Genomic DNA, 15240 nt, shown 5'->3' on the forward strand with positions numbered 1-15240 from the left:
AAGGCTCCAGTGCTTACACCCCTGTACCCATGGGGGAGGCCCAGAGGCCCCTGGCTCCTGGCTTTGGCCTGGCGCAGCCCCAAGCCATTGTGACCATCTAGGGGAGTAAACCAGTGGATGGAACGTGTCTCTCCTTTTCTTTCTCTGTAACTGTTTTCCAAATAAGTAAAAGTGTTTTCAGAAATAAGAAGCAACAGCAGCCGAGCAGCCAGGGCGTGACCGCACACACGGGATTCTGGCATCATGGCAGTGGCTTAACGCACTGCAGCACGATGCTGCCCTGTGTTTGCACTTTTTTTTTTTTTAACTTAAAGCCCAGTAGGGGATATAGAAAATATTTTAACATATTGTTTACCCAATACTATGTCAATTAATTCCATAATGTTGTATAATGATACTGAGGCCTTGTTGAGGCTTTTAACTGACCGGATCTTTACTCTGTTAGACCTATCTTCAGACCATAGAAGGTCTCCCCAAGAGGCCACTGAACTTATCTGGACAATAAGACGCTGAACTTTATGCTAGGCATGTGTTTGCAAGCAATGAATCTCAACTGAACTTGATCTATGGTTATGCAACAAAGTGGAGGAATCCACCATGGGGGGAGGGGTGTGGGAGGGGTGGGGGGAATTCCCAGCGCCTATGGAGCTGTACTACATAATACAATGTAAGCAACAATAATAATAAAAAAAAAAAAAAAAAAAAGCAAGACGAATTATCTAAAGATGGGATGACAAGGTCAGAGGTGACGTAGCAACATGCACATAATGGATGTGGCTCACAGGACAATGGAAATAAGTGAAAATATATTTGAAGAACGTTCTAGAAGAAGCTTTGGATGTAGACATTGTAAAGGTCTGTAATGTGCCGGGGAAAGCAGAGAATGGCCCAAGTGCTTGGGGCCCTGCACCCATATGAGAGACCCAGAGCTGCTGGCGGTTTGGAGAGAGCCTGTACATGAAAGATCTCTCTCTACACATATCTCCTCCACTCTGTACGTCCGCCTTCCGAATAAATAAACAAATCACAAAACCACCAGAACTTCCTTATCAGGAAATTAGCCTTAGTAAGACACTCAGCCTTGTGAGAAAACCCCGGTTGAAGTGGACCCCTGTTGTGCCCTAAGCAGCTGATTAGCGCTGGTTGGGCTGGGCAGGAACAGGATCTCGGCTTGTTGCTAGAAACACCTGGACTAGCTGGACTCACTGTGTGCGATTTCCTGGCTAAATTAGGATGGGGGTGGGAAGAGTTTATCAAGAGAGGTGAAGGAGCAAAAAGCCAGACTTCGCAGAGACTTCTACCATCACTGGTCTCCAGTTGGTGCTTCAGCTCCAGACCATGTTACTGGCTCTGCTGGTCAGAACAGACACCATTTTCATGGCTTTGTGGACAAGAACCTCGGTGTCTCCGGTGGTCTCCGTGGTGCAGGCAGAGGGAGCCCGGAGAGAGGTGCCAGGCTGGCTGCCCCCTACGCACTGCCTGGCAGACAGACCAGAACGTTTTCAGCTGTGCACCGAGCATCCACGAATGCTGGTCTGCAGCCAGCGGCCCTGCCAGCCATGAGGCTCTGCCTCCTGGGCTTGGCAAAGGAACCCGACCTAGATCCTCATCCCAGAAGCTATTCATAGCCCTCATCCCTCCATCCCTGGAATGCGGCCACTGCTGCATCCTGCGACAGAAACACACGTCTCTTCCTGGGCAGCAGGTACCAAGAGGCACTCACCACCTTCCTGCCTGCTGTTCCACGCCCTCCCCTGTCACGGGGGAGCTCTGGTCTTGCTCCCAGTTGTTCCTGTGCAGCAGGGAGGGTGTGGACATTGTGCAGGCTGTGCAGTCAGACAACTCGCCTTACCTCTCCGAGGCTCAGCTTCCTTGCCTAGCGTGTGCGGGTCCAGGCGAGAGGGTGCAGGCAGCTGCTGTGAGCACGGTGCCGGCTCTGGAGGCTGGGCAAGGTAAAGCTCAGCTCAAGGAGCTGCGTCCATGTGGCTGCTCCCCCACTGGGCCTTGGGCTGGAGTTGAGCTGGGGAACCCACACGGCTCTGGGAACACCCTACAGCTATGAAATGGAAACGTTGGGGGTGTGGGTCAGACACCCTTCTCCCTGCCTCCCAGATACTCCTGTGGGTGGGCAGCCCTACGGCTCCTGCAGGTGCAGGTCCCGCCCCTTCCTGTTCAGTGCTGGTCTCTGACAGGCGTCCAGCCCCACCTGGTCTGAAGTCACTCTGTCTGCAGTGCTCCTGTCTGTGACTGGTTAGCAGATGGCTCTTCTGTCACTGACGTCCTCTAGCCAGCACCTGGCAGGTGGTGCAGACCCCAGGCCACATGTAGCCAGCAATGGCAACCAGCCCTGGCTGGGTGGCAGGCTCAGCAAGGCAGTGCATGTGCAGGAAGCATGTGGGTGGCTTTCAGAGGGACAGCCCAGCCACCTGACCGCCACTATGTCTCCATTGAAGTCACATTTATGAGTCCAGGAACAGCTGCCAATTGGTTCAAATGGGTCATGTGCCAGCTGGGAAGTGGTGCACAATTGGCTGAGTCTGGGCTCATGCAGGAGGAGAATGTGGCCCACACTGCTGGGTCCCCTCAGTGGGTGGTGGTGGGGTGAGCACTCCCACGTGCACCCCCAGCAAGCTCATCCCGAGGGAGGCAGATGAGGAGAGTCCAACACCCTACCCTAGCTGGCCATTGGCTTCAGTGGCCATGCCGTGATGCCTGCACCGTGGCAATGGGCCTCGTGTTGTCCTGGCGACAGCTCCTCCGGGGATGCCCCGGGGCTTTCCAGGGCCGAGCTCCGCCCGTCTCTTTGCTAGGGAGACCCAGCTAGCTGCCTGCTGAGCTGCTGGTGGCAGTAGCAGCTTCCCTCCTCTCGCTTGGTCGGTGACCAGCTGCCATCGGAGGTGGAGATGTGGCCATATGACATGGCACAGTGGTCATGGTCAGCATGCACTATCCAGTACCTACTATGTGCCCGGTGTGTCCAGATGCTCACCTGTGCTTTCGGAATGACACTCTGAGGCTTCCCTCATGTCAGCTGGGTCTTCTCTTTGATCTGTTCTACCATAGGTCAGATCATTTCTAGAGAACAAATAGTGGAGGCTGGGGGTCCAAGGGGTGGCCACTGGAGAGGACCAGGCTCCACAAGGGCACAGAGCCCCTCCCGTGGGAGGGTCATGCGCCCATTCAGGGGTAGAGCCTGCTGGCCTGCCTGCTGCTCAGCACTGGCACATCGAGGGTTAGGCTTCCAGCGCTTGAGCATTGGGGTGGAGGTTTCGCCGTACCAGGAGTTCACCCTCTGCACAGGCTCAGGGCGCATGGCCAGCCCCCCTGCACTGGCTTAGAGCACCTGCTGCCCCTAGATGGGGCAGGGCTGCTTTTGACTGACACTGGCTGATCAGCCCATCTCACCCTGTGGCGGCCAGTGTGCTCTGCTCGAAGATGTGGGCAGTAGGACTGGCAAGTAGGGCAAGAGCTGAGCCACTTGTCCCAGCCGTGTGCCAGGCCGTGTGCCAGGCCGTGTGCCAGGCCGTGTGTCCTGCGAGCTGTCCCGGGCCGGATGCGGTTTGTGGGCGTGCAGGTTCAGGTTGTGGATTGCCCCTTTGGGAGCCCTGAGCACACACAGGTGATGCTGTGCCATTGGTCCATCTGGGGGGATGATGGCATGGTGAGCGGTGCCACAGGTGTAGCCCCTAGTGGGCACAGGCCTCCAGGGGACCCCGCCCTCATCCTTGGCCCCCATCTCTGGGCACATGAGCCAGAGCACGTGTGCTACTAGGATAAAGGAAGCTTCTGGAAGTCCCATCAGGCTACCTGAGCCCTGAGCATTCCGTGTGAGAGGGTTGGGCTGGGGCTGAGTCATCGCTATGACATCTGAGGGACAGCTCAGCCACGGGGGCAGGGGAAAGAGGGAAGGGGCTGGAACGGACCCCCACCCAGCCCTCTGCAGCCAGAGGTGTTGTGTCTTAAGCGGGTGATCGTGAGAAGGGTACAAGCAGGAGCTGGGCATCTGGTTTGGTTGTTTGTGGTCGTATGACCCTGAGCCGGCACCTTGACCTTGCTGGGCTCTGACATCCTCTGGGGAGGGGGCAAACCTTGTCATGTGGGGCCCTCCTGAGGAGGGGTAAGCAGAGCAGAAAGCAACCCAGCACCCAGGGGTGCTGGCCCCTGAGGTGCTGCTGGCTGTGGCAGTTCTGTGGTTGTGTGGCTGGGTGCAATGAGACACTCCTTCCCTGGAGGCCTCCCCAACCTCACATGCCCAGGGCTGCTGCGACCACCCATTTTGCAGATGAAGATATTGGAGGCAGGTGACAGCCCCTGGCTCAGAAAGGGGCAGGACAGCGACTCCAGCTCCGGCCTCCTCTGGCCCCCTCTCCCATGCTGAGTCACTGTTGCCCGAGGCTTTGGAGGGTGGCACGTTGGCATTGGCTAGGGCAGCCCTTTCCCGCTCTTCCTCAGGCCCCACCGTGCGCCTCCCTGGGGTGGGCTAGGCAGGAATGCCACCCTTCTGCCCACTCTCCTGCTCTGCTCAGCTCATGCTCCGGCCCTGGTTCTGCCCCGCCCCAGGAAGTTCTCTTGGACTGTCCCCAAGCAGTTCTGGCTGCAAGACCTTGGCCTGGCAGGGGATCCTCCTGCAGGAAGCTGTGTTTGTAAAGTTGGAAGGAACTGAGGGAGAGTGAGGAGGCCATGCTGGCATCCAAGGGGCCTGGAGCTGGGTCCCAGCACAGCGCTGGGCAGGGGAGAGGTGCCACCCTGAGCAGGGGCTGAGGGCAGCAGGAGGAACTGCCTCAGATGGCTAGTGCTGGCAGACGGGCTGTGGACAGACACCCCCATGGGGCAGTGGGAGGAGGTTTCAGCATCGGACCTGGGTTCAATCCCAACTCTTGTGGCTTTGCTATGTGGCCACAGTTTTTTGACCTGTTGGGGAGGACAGCTGTTAGTTGTGGGGCTGTGGTGTGTGCCCCAGGTGTCTGCGGTGGGTGAGGGAGAAGGGGTCCATGGAGCCGACTACAGCTTGCTGGCTGGGCTGCAGCAGAGGAAGTACGGAAGTACAAACCCAAGCAGGGATGGCTTGAACTTGGCTTGAACTTGGGACACTGGCCCTGGGGTCTCCGATGCCCTTCCATGCTTCAGAAGTTGGGGGAGGGGGCTGTATATTCCGGTGCTGAGGTTCCCCTCCCCTGAATCTTAGCTGGTGGTCTGCCTGATAGTGGGGTTGCTGTGGGGATTAGTTTGTGCCCCAGAAAGGGTGAGAAGGGTGACCCTCTTGGGTGAGACCAGCCTTTCCACGCCCCTCCCCACCACCGTCTCTGCACAGGACTGGGAGAGGGGTGAATGTGAGGCCACCAGCTAGACTGGCATGGCATTCTCTTCTCTGCCTTTGCCAAACCAACCAGGAAAGCAGGTGCACATTTGCTGATGGAGTTGAGTGGCTGCCTACCTGACCAGGGGGCTCCCAGGGACATGCTGGTGCGGTGGCAGGCATGGTCCTGTGGGGACACCCTGGGTGTTCTGAGGGCAGACAGGGTAGTGGGTGGGGCTGGACTCACATCCCAGACCCCTCTCATCAGGTGCAGCGCACACCTGTATACCACAACCACTCACGCATTGCACTGCTCCCTGGCCCTGGGCCCTGGGCTCTCCTCTGCAGCAGGGGCTGGAGGGCTGCTCCCTGGCCCTGGGCCCTTCTCTGCAGCAGGGGCTGGAGGGCTGCTCCCTGGCCCTGGGCCCTTCTCTGCAGCAGGGGCTGGAGGACGAGGTGTACCTGGAGCCCAGGGTGAATCTGATCGCACAACAGCGGTGATCTTTGCAGAACATGTGATGCTTCATTAGCCCTGGGTGCCAGCAAGCTTGCCCACCCACCTGCTCCCCCAGAGCCTGCGCTGCTGTAATTACAGGCTGTGTGTGGCCTCATTAGCCCCATGAGACACCAGCAGACGTGGAAATGTTGGCCTAAGGCTCCTGGGCCCTCGTGTAATTCAGGATGCAAGACATTCATTCTGCAAATGGTGGTCCCAGGTGGGCTGCCTGCTGTGAACTGTCCCAGGGCACACGAGAGCAAGGCTTGGGCCCGGAGATGCCAGGCACCAAGGGTGCCCTGGGCAGGGCAAATGATGGGCAGAGGCTCAGAAGGGTTCGCTTGAGGCCACAGAGCCGACTTCTCTCCCTGGCTCCAGCCCTGTCAAGGAGGACCCAGGGTCTTTGTCCACCCGAGGGTGAGAATGCAAGGGACAGTCTCTGGTCATGGTCACAGGGGCTTGGTTCTGGTACTGGCTGGTTCGTGACTCCCTCCCTCTCTGGCGCCCTGCCCAGCACCCAGCTCAGCCAGCGCGCAGGGTAGCCCCAGGCTGTTTCCAGAGGCGGGGCTGCTCTCCATCCGCCTGCCTTGCCCCGCCCGAGGCTGGAGCTGCAGGTGCAGTTAGCTGTGCAGTCGTAGTTGCCTCTGTTTTGCAGAGCAAAGCTGTCAGGGTGGCTGCTGAGGGACGTGGGGCTTCAGAAGGAGCCCTCCACATCCCCAGGGCCAGGCAGCCTGGGACGGAGCAGGATCATGTGCACACGGAGCATGTGCAAACCTCTCCTGCTTGCTCCCCCACTCCAACCCTACCACGTGGTGTCTGCGTGCACAGAGGATGTGCACAGCTGCCTACAAACCCTGAGCTGTCGCTCTATGTATTGGGGGCCAGGGAACTTCTAGCCAGTGCCCTGGGGGTCTTGGGGTCTCTTGGCAGAAAGTTTGCAGAGATGTGTGTCCTTGAAAACCATGCATGGATTTCAAAATCTGTTTGCGCCTGCAGCTACCAGCTGGCCGTGTCTGATGGGTGTGGCCGTGTCTGAAGCGGGCAGAGACGGGAGGAGACAGAGAAGGATCTGTAGTCACCCGGTGCTGGGGGAGGGAGAGCAGGGTGACTGGGGTCGGTGGGGATTGGGTGGTGGGAATGTTCTGGATGCAGTGGCAGCGTGGGCTGCTCAGTGTAGCAGGTGTGTGGAACCTCAAGTGTGCTGTTTGCAGTGCATGTGTCCTGGCCCAGCGTTAATGCCACTCACCGTGCCAGTGCCTTTCCTGGCACCTAAAGAACCAGCCAGAGCCCAGACAGAGACTATGCTGGGGTGAGGTTCTGCCCCTGCCTGAAGCAGCCAGTCCACATGCACACATGTCCGGACCGCTGAGGTCCATCCAGGCCTCGCAGGTCACCCCTTCTTGGAGCTGTCCCCCGTGAGGTCACAACCTGCCCCTGTCACCCTCATGCACATGTCAGCTCCTTTGCTGGTGCCTGACAGAGCAAACCCACTCCTGCCCTGTGGCCTTGGCACCTGCCATCCCCTCAGGTCACCTTGTGGCCCCTTCCTTCACTCTCTTCAGGTCTCTGCTCAGAAGCGTCTCTTCCGAGAAGCCCTCCATGACAGCACAATGTGCCCCTCCCCCACCCCTCTCACGGTGGTTCCCATCTTGGCTCTTATCCCAGAAATGATGTTAGCATGGACTGAGTGTAAGCTTCCCTCCAGTGTCCACCACTGAGGCCAGTCCTTGACCCAGCCGTCCTGGGGAGGCCTGAGGCGCTTATGGGGACTCTTTTTTTTAAGTTTTTAATTTTTATTTTAGATGACATTTACACAGTTGATCAGAGTGGGAGGGATCAGGGGTCAGGGAGAAGTAGGGAGAAGAAGTTGCTGGGAGAGCAGAGGAGGGCGGCCCAAAGCCTTGGGACCCTGCACCCGCGTGGGAGACCCGGCAGCTCCCAGCTTTGGATCAGCCTAGCTCTAGCTGTTGCAAGCATTTGGGGAGTGAACCAGTTGATGGAAGACCCTCCCCGCCATCTCTCTCTCTCTTGCTCTCTGTAACTCAGCAGCCGGCGCTTTCAGAGCCCGTTGCTGTTACACGGGGAGCCTGGCTGGTGCTTTCCCATCTCTGTACTGTCAGAGAATCTTGGATCACATCTGGGATTTGGGGAATGACGCTGTGGTTGGGATTCTAGCTTTATACCACTTTTCCTGAAGAGCAGGCCAGCCACTCTGGTCCCCGCTCTGTGGCAGTGCCATTCCGCTGTGTTACACGCGTTCTGCGTATTTAGCTTCCATGTGAGTGAAATGGGACAGGCTGTGTGTGTCTCTGGCTTGTTCGACTTAACACAATGGCCTCCAGATCCGCCCGGCTGTGGGAGTGAGAGGATCCCTGTCAATACAGCTTTTTTTAAAGGTTTTTTTTTTTTTTAATTGAAAAGACAGAGTTACAGAGAGAGAACGAGAAGGAGAGACCCAGAGAGATCTTCCTTCCACTGGTTCACTCTCAAAATGGCTAAAATGGCCAGTGCTGGGCTGTTCTGAAGCCAGGAGCCAGGAGCTTCTTCCAGGTCTTCCACATGGGTGCAGGATCCCAAGGCTTTGGGGTGTCCTCGACTGCTTTCCCAGGTCATTGGCAGGGAGCTGGATGGGAAATGGAACAGCCAGGACTCTATCCAGTGCCTCTATAGGATACCAGCCCTGCACACAGACCCAGCACCGACCTAGGATTCCCTTCTTTTAGTAGCTCGCGAGTGGCCTGGTTGTGTGTGCGTTTTTAGTTTCCAGGCATCTGCTGTTGGGCATCTGGGTAGTTTCTGTCACAAGGCTGCCATGCCTGTGAGAGGGAGCGTTGGTGGCAGGTTGTGGCCGGTGGAGGTTACCAAGGACACATGAGGTTAAGTTGTGGGATGTGCTGTGCGCCTTCTCTGGCCAAGGCTAGAGGCAAGGCAGACACGGACCGCACCATGCAGGAGTGCTCGGCACCCTGACACTGCTAAGCTTGTTCTTGTCATGGGAGCGCGCTGAGCTGAGGGAGGGGCTATCCAAGAAGCTTCCTGGAGGAGGTGGTGTTGGATGTGGGAGGGGTCCTGACAGCGGTATAGCGGGGACGCTGGTTTGAGTCTGGGCTGCTACACTGCCCATCCAGCTCCATGCTAACGGCCTGGAAAAGCAGCAGAGAATGGCTCACGTGCTTGGGCGCCTGCAACCACAAGGGAGACCCGGAGAAAACCCCTGGCCTCAGCCTGGCCTGCTGCTGGTTGTTGTGGCCACCTGGGGAGTGATCAGTGGATGGAAGATTCTATTTTTTTCTCTCTGAACTCTGCCTTTCAAGCAAATAGATAAATCATTAAAAAGAAGCTGGGCCCCGAGACCTGGGAGTTGCTGCATCGGTGTGTGCAGCAGGGGCTGGAGTGGCCAGCGGCCAGCGGCTAGCACGGGACTCAGGGCCTCCCGCTGCACACCTCCCGGAGCCTGGGCACCCAGCCGGCAGCACCTGGCCCCTCCCAGTGAGTTTCCATGGACTCCTCTACAATGGCTATGACCCCTCCTGCCCCCACACCAGCCTTCTGGTCTCTCTGGGTCCTTTCCCAGGCAGATCTCTCTTGTGAGCTTGCTGTGTGGGGTGAACCCAGGCTCAGAGAGGCTGTGGGCATTACCCAAGGATGCACAGCAGAAATTCCCACTACCAGCACCCCCAGATGCAGCTTGCATCCCTTTGCCTCCCAAGCAGAAATAATGGCAACGTCCTCCCTCAGGGCCTGGCATGAGGCTCAAAGGTGGCCAGCACAATGACCGTGCATCACCGTCTGTTACTGAGGCAACCTCACGTGGCTCCACCAACATTGCAATTTAATGGCGTTGTTATTTTCCTGTCGTAAACACAGCATGCATTATGCATAGACCCGGCTTCATCAAATGGTATACGGTAAGCAGAGCCATTTTGAGGTACAGGGTGCACTCTGGTAGAGCCACCAGAAGCACCTTGCAGCATTACGAAAAGTAGAGAAATAGAGGCGGAAAATCCTTTAATGTCGCCGCCTTGCAGCCCCTCCTGCTAACACTGGGAGGGTTTCCTCCCAGTGAGGTTTTCCCCTTTTGCGCTATTTGCTGTTGAACATGGCTGTGATCAGTGATCTATATAATTAAAACAGTTTATGTCCCATTTTATGGCCTGTTCATTTCCTCTGAGGAGACCTGCATATGGGAAGCCCGGCATGACTTGGGGAGGCTCTGGCTTTGTCCAAGTGGTAGTCAGCATGGCAAGGCCTGGCCAGCTCAGGAGGGACAGAGTCATGCAGCGGGGAGCTGACTCCATGCCCAGGGGCATGTACGTGTAACCACTGGGCTGCCTTCTTTGTTTTTCATTCTTTTCTGAGTTTGTTCATTTAGGTTTGCTTATTTGGAAGGCAGGTGACAGTTCTTCCCTCTGCTGGTTCACTACCCCAACATCTAGAACATCTGGAGTCATGCCAGGCTGAAACCGGAAGCCAGGATCTCCGTCCAGGTCTTCCACCTGGCCAGCAGGGGTGTGTGGCTTGAGCCGTCATCCGCTGCCACCCAGGCTGCATGTGAGCGAGAAGCTGGGTCAGAAATGAAGCTGGGACTCCCTAGGGGACATGCCTCACTCCAGCCCCTGTACTCTTCCTGTGCCACTGTGGAAACAATGCTGTTGGAACTGAGCACAGTGAGAGAGTCTCTGGCCATTGTGGACGTGAGCTAGGAGAAGGGGCAGGTGCTGGGATGAGCTGTGCCCCTTGGAGCAGCAGGATCAAGCGGTAGTGGCTGGGAAAGAGACCTGGAGCAGACAGCATCTTCCAGCCAAAGTCAGCACAGGGTGGAACCCATTTGTGCTGCACCTGCTGTGGAGGGAACCCAGTGTGCTGTGGCTGTGCCCTCTGCCCTCTGTGCCCTCTGCTGTGCCCTCTAAGGGGCAGGGCCAGGCAAGGGGAAGGCCCTGGGATGGCAGGCAGCCAACTAGACATGCCCCGTGCTTCTAGATCTGCACCTATCCTCCCTCCCCGGACACTGACCCATGGCTCAAGCGAGTGCAGGCCAGGAGTTCTCTCCACAGGGCGTTCCCTGTCCTTAGCACCAGCAGGTGAAAGGAAAAGGATGGAAGCCTGCCCTCAGAGCTCTGCGTCTGGTCAGTGTGTGTGGAGATGGCCGACAGATAGGAAAAGCTTTGGAAGAATAAGTCAGGGGGAGTCATGGTGGTTCAGGAGGTGCTGGGCATGGACAGCAAACCCACGTAGGGCCCAGGAGAAGGCAGCAGCTGGGAGGCATTGCCAAGGAGTGCAGGAAGAGGGCCGTGACCTGGGAGGCGCCCACTATAGGCAAAGACTGGATGCCAGGAAGGAAGGCTTGGGGGAAGGCCAGGAGCTGGAGCTCAACAAGGGCCGAATATGGAAGGGCAGGGAATGGGACAAAGAGGGGACAGTTACAATTTTTAAAGAATTCTCCAGTTCTATATTTTATTTAAACATTTTAAAATTTTAGATGACATTTACACAGTTGATCGGAGTGGGAAGGATCAGGGGTCAGGAAGCAGGTGTGATCATTGTTTCCAAAGTTTCTATTTCTTCTTCCTGTATCTGGAGGAGGGGAGAGAGAAGGGGAAGGCATACTCAGCCTCGCAGCCGCCCAGTGCCCAGCGGTGGGGAACGTCACCCAGCATCAACCTAGGGTCCCGATGAGACACACACTCTGAGGGTCCTGCCCAGGTGTGTTTGGTAGTTCTGAAATGCTGTCGATCTTGCTGATCCAAGGATGAGGAAACCGTTGCAGTGTGCGTGGGCTGACACAGTTGGCCTTAGAGTATTCGCCTAGGTTTTGCTGTCATCCTTTGGCTGGGGTATTTGTCCAATTTGCTCTGTTTCCCTTCCTCTGCTATGGTACCAGCTGTCCTCTGCAGGCTGCAATGGGTTGCCATATCCTCCATGTGTATCTGGGCATGCTCCATCTTTCCCACTGAGTAGAACAAGGTCTCACAGGTGGGCCAGGGGGGCGTGATGACCTGGGCCAGGTGGGCTGGGGCTGCTGGAAGCCCTGGCCCAGGGCTCACGGACCTGGCACCCACCGTGCCTGGCTTACCTCAGCTCAGCATCCACCAGTGGCTGCTTCACCCTGGCTCCGTCAGCTTGTGTGCAGTTCCAGCTCTTGCTGGTGTGTGCTACAGCCTCATCCAGGCCAGCCAGCACCCAGTCCTGACCCTAATTTGGAGGGGTTGGAGTTGCCACTCGATCTGGCTTGTCCTGTACCCCGTCATGATTCTCAGATCGCCACCTGGTCTGGCCCCCAGGCCTGAGCCACAGGTGTGCTGGCAGGTACTGTAACCTGGCAGGGTCTGGTGTGCTCCTTGCCGATTCTTGAGCTCACCTGCAGGGACTGAGTCCTGACAAAGGAGTTCCACAAGATCTTCCATCAGATCTCCTCCAAGTGGCAGATGTCGCACACACTGGTGGGTCCTTGTCCCAGGCTGACTTAGTCCACCTCTTGTGCTGGTAGGAACAGCATCCTTGTCAAACTGGCCCACACCCTTTCCGGTTCTCATTGCTGTGTGTTACAGCACAGCCCACCTGGTTCACACCCAGATGCTGCTCTCATGAGTCCCAGTGAGACTTAGCCCAGCCCATTCAGCACCCACCCTGGCTCGCACGAGTACCGTGGGTGCTGGAGTCTAGCCCAGTCTGGCACTCCCCAGACCCAGTCCACACCCACGCCAAGGGAGGTTGCAGCCATGTCCATGCCAGCCCACTGCCTCCATTCCAGTTCTCGTGCTCACCAGTGGGAACGCCAACCCTGCCAGGTTGTCCCTTTAGCTCCCCAAGCAGGATTGCTCCCAGCCTCAGGTCTTGTGCAAGTGGCAATTGCAGTTTCACAGTATGAGCCCACATACCCATCCCCAACAGATTCTGCCGCCAGACCTGCTTCTCTCACTTGCTGTTAGCATCACGGCCAGCCTAACATTGCCTGCCCCATGTCCAACTCACTGGTGGTTGCTGTGATCTAACCCTGCAGATCGGCCTCCAGCTGAAATGTGTGTTAGTAAGCGATATTCAGTGACGTTCGCTGCTGGCTATCCCAGCTCAGGTCTCCCACGTATGCTGGTTTTTCTTCCTGACCCTTAAAGGGCCTCATTCTCCCCGGCAGTCCGCTCAGGTCTCAGCCCCCTTGTTACCTGCAGGTGCAGTGGGCTTGTCCATGGAGGACCCTCAGTAGTGATTTTCACCTGGCCATGAACCCTCAGTTTCCCACTTGCCCTGACTTGTGCCATACTTCAGGCCCTCTGTAAGCCCACACCGCCACGTGCCCAGAGCATGCTGCTGGGTGGCCCAAGTGCTTCGCCCAGTGCCATTGGCACCTGGCCTGCCTGATTTGGGGTCACCAATGCCACTGCTGGTCATGTAGGGTCAAGAACACCCCAGGCAGGCCCCATCCGAGGCTGCCCACCACTGCTGCCAAGGGTCAAAAGTTATTGTTTGATGAGTTAGACAAAGAACAGGAGCCAGAGCCATGGAAGTGTAGGCCAAGCCTCTGCCTGCAGTGGCAGCATCCTCATATGGGCACCAGTTTGAGTCCTGACTGCGCCACTGATCTAGCTTCCTCCTAATTACCCGGGAAAGTAGTCAAAGATGGCTCAAGTGCTTGGGCCCCTGCGCCCACATGGGAAACTGGAGGAAGCTCCTGGCTCCCAGTTTCAAACCGGCCCATCTGGGGAGTGAACCAGTGTTGGGAGATTCTCTCTGTGTCTTTTCTTCTCTCTCTGTAGCTCTGCCTTTCAAATACAAAATAAACAAAACATAAAAGAACCTCTGGGAGACATCAACATGTTGGTCTCAACCTGCAGATTCTGTAATCAGCTGGGCCGGGTTGGGTCTCTGCCTTGCACAGGACCGGCTGGCCCCTGGGCGACACTAGTCCGCCGCCCCCCACCTTTCTGCTCTCCTCCCGGCAGAGGGCCAGGGTGCAGGGGGCTCCAGTGAACTCCAGGGGCCCGCTCGGAGTCAATGGGGGTGGGCAGATTTTCCCTGCCCTTGGTGGGATGTGCTGCCGTGTCCCAAGGAGAAGGCTGCAGGTGCTCGGAGGGGCTTCCAGAGCACCTGAGACCCTTGGAGGCTTGGAAGGGAAGCTGAGGCTGCCAGGACAGGGAGGGAGCCTGGAGAGGCCAACTGTAGGGGTGCAGCCTCCAGCAAGGGTGGGGCAAATGGTGGCATCAGTGCTGCTGATTGGGTGGGACAGGTGCAACTCCACAGAGGGGTGGACGGAGCACTGCACGGCTCTGAGCAGAGAGCCCTGGGATGCAGCTGCTGTCCATTGGGAAATAGAGGTGGGGCTGGGGTGGCCATCTGTGCCCCCTGACCCACAGCTGGCTGAAAAGCCGGGGCTGGGGATTTGGGCGCCTGCTTCATTCAGGCCAAGCATAGGCAGAACCATAAAGTTTACAAAGATTGGCTCCGTCTGCTCCTGCCCAACCATGGCTGCTGCAGCCTGTTGGGGAGGTGTTCTAGAACCTTCCATATGTCAAGGCCTCCTGGATATTTGAGTGTGCACAGGACACATTCTTTTTGCAGATGTCAGGCATGAATTCATTTGGGGCGGGGAGGCTGCAGCAAAGCTTCAAGCTGCAGAATCGTGCTCTATGCAGGTTCAGTCCCCAGAAGGGGCGATGTCCCTGTCCTCGGGGCTGGCCTGTCATCTCTGTGACCTTCAGAACCCTGGCATGTGGTACAGGAGAGGAGCCCCTCTGCTCCCAGGTGCAGGGAGTGGGGCGTGGCATGGGGCTGTTGGTTTTCTCCAAACACCAACAGATCAAACCCTGGGTGGGGAAAGGCCCAGGTGCGTGGTCAGCTTCTGGTCAGCAGAAAAGGATGGGGAGGGACAGGTGCAGGGGCAGGCAGAGGAGAGTGCAGCCTCGCCAGGCTTCGGCTGTGGAGATCCCAGGGGCCTGCTGGAAGCGAGAGGGGACTTCACCTCCAACCTTGTGCGGGAGGGGCCCCAAGCTGGGAGAGAGACGCTTGTTGGTCCTCAGAGGTGTGAGCAGGGCTGGCCAGAGCGAGGGGCTTCACGGTGGGCAGGTGGGGCAGTGCCTGGGTGACTTCAGACACTGCCCTCGGTCTCTAAGGAGCACGAAGTGCTGTAGGATCCCTGGTCACTGGGCCTGCCTTGTTTTCTCCTGGTGACTGCTTGAGGATGGGTCAGGCCCTCATTCCCCAAAGATCCAGGGTAGACGCTGCATGGGGACCCTGATCTGGGCTGTTCCTGCCCCCAGCATCCCTCCCCACGCCAGTCACTGGAATGGCTCTTCTCGCCCAGATCCCCTCCCCCACCCCTAGCAGCCCAGGCCAGTGGGCTGTGAGCTGGCATGGGCAGGAAGATTAGGGAGGGGCAGGTTTGTGTCCAGTCACCTGTTAGCCGTTGAGGACCTGCCTGCTTGCATCCTGGAGGGATAGAGACAGAGGGACACAT

General features: G+C 57.5%; 1 protein-coding gene across 3 annotated transcripts in view; it reads left to right on the top strand.

Annotated features, from left to right (window-relative positions):
• Positions 1-15240, top strand: part of PPP2R2C (protein phosphatase 2 regulatory subunit Bgamma) — a 61338-nt gene that overhangs the window by 25901 nt on the left and 20197 nt on the right. Inside the window, exon 1 of one of the 3 annotated variants that reach the window (XM_040965909.1) lies at positions 14550-14610. The exons of the other annotated variants lie outside the window; for them this stretch is intronic. Within the exon in view, the coding sequence (XP_040821843.1) occupies positions 14550-14610 (61 nt within the window). Of the gene's footprint in view, positions 1-14549; positions 14611-15240 lie in introns of those variants that run through there. 3 annotated transcript variants of the gene reach the window in all.

The sequence above is a fragment of the Ochotona curzoniae genome, unplaced genomic scaffold (assembly GCF_017591425.1).
Source record: "Ochotona curzoniae isolate NIBS_2020 unplaced genomic scaffold, NIBS_Ocur_1.0 scaffold_4505, whole genome shotgun sequence".
Lineage (NCBI taxonomy): Eukaryota > Metazoa > Chordata > Mammalia > Lagomorpha > Ochotonidae > Ochotona > Ochotona curzoniae.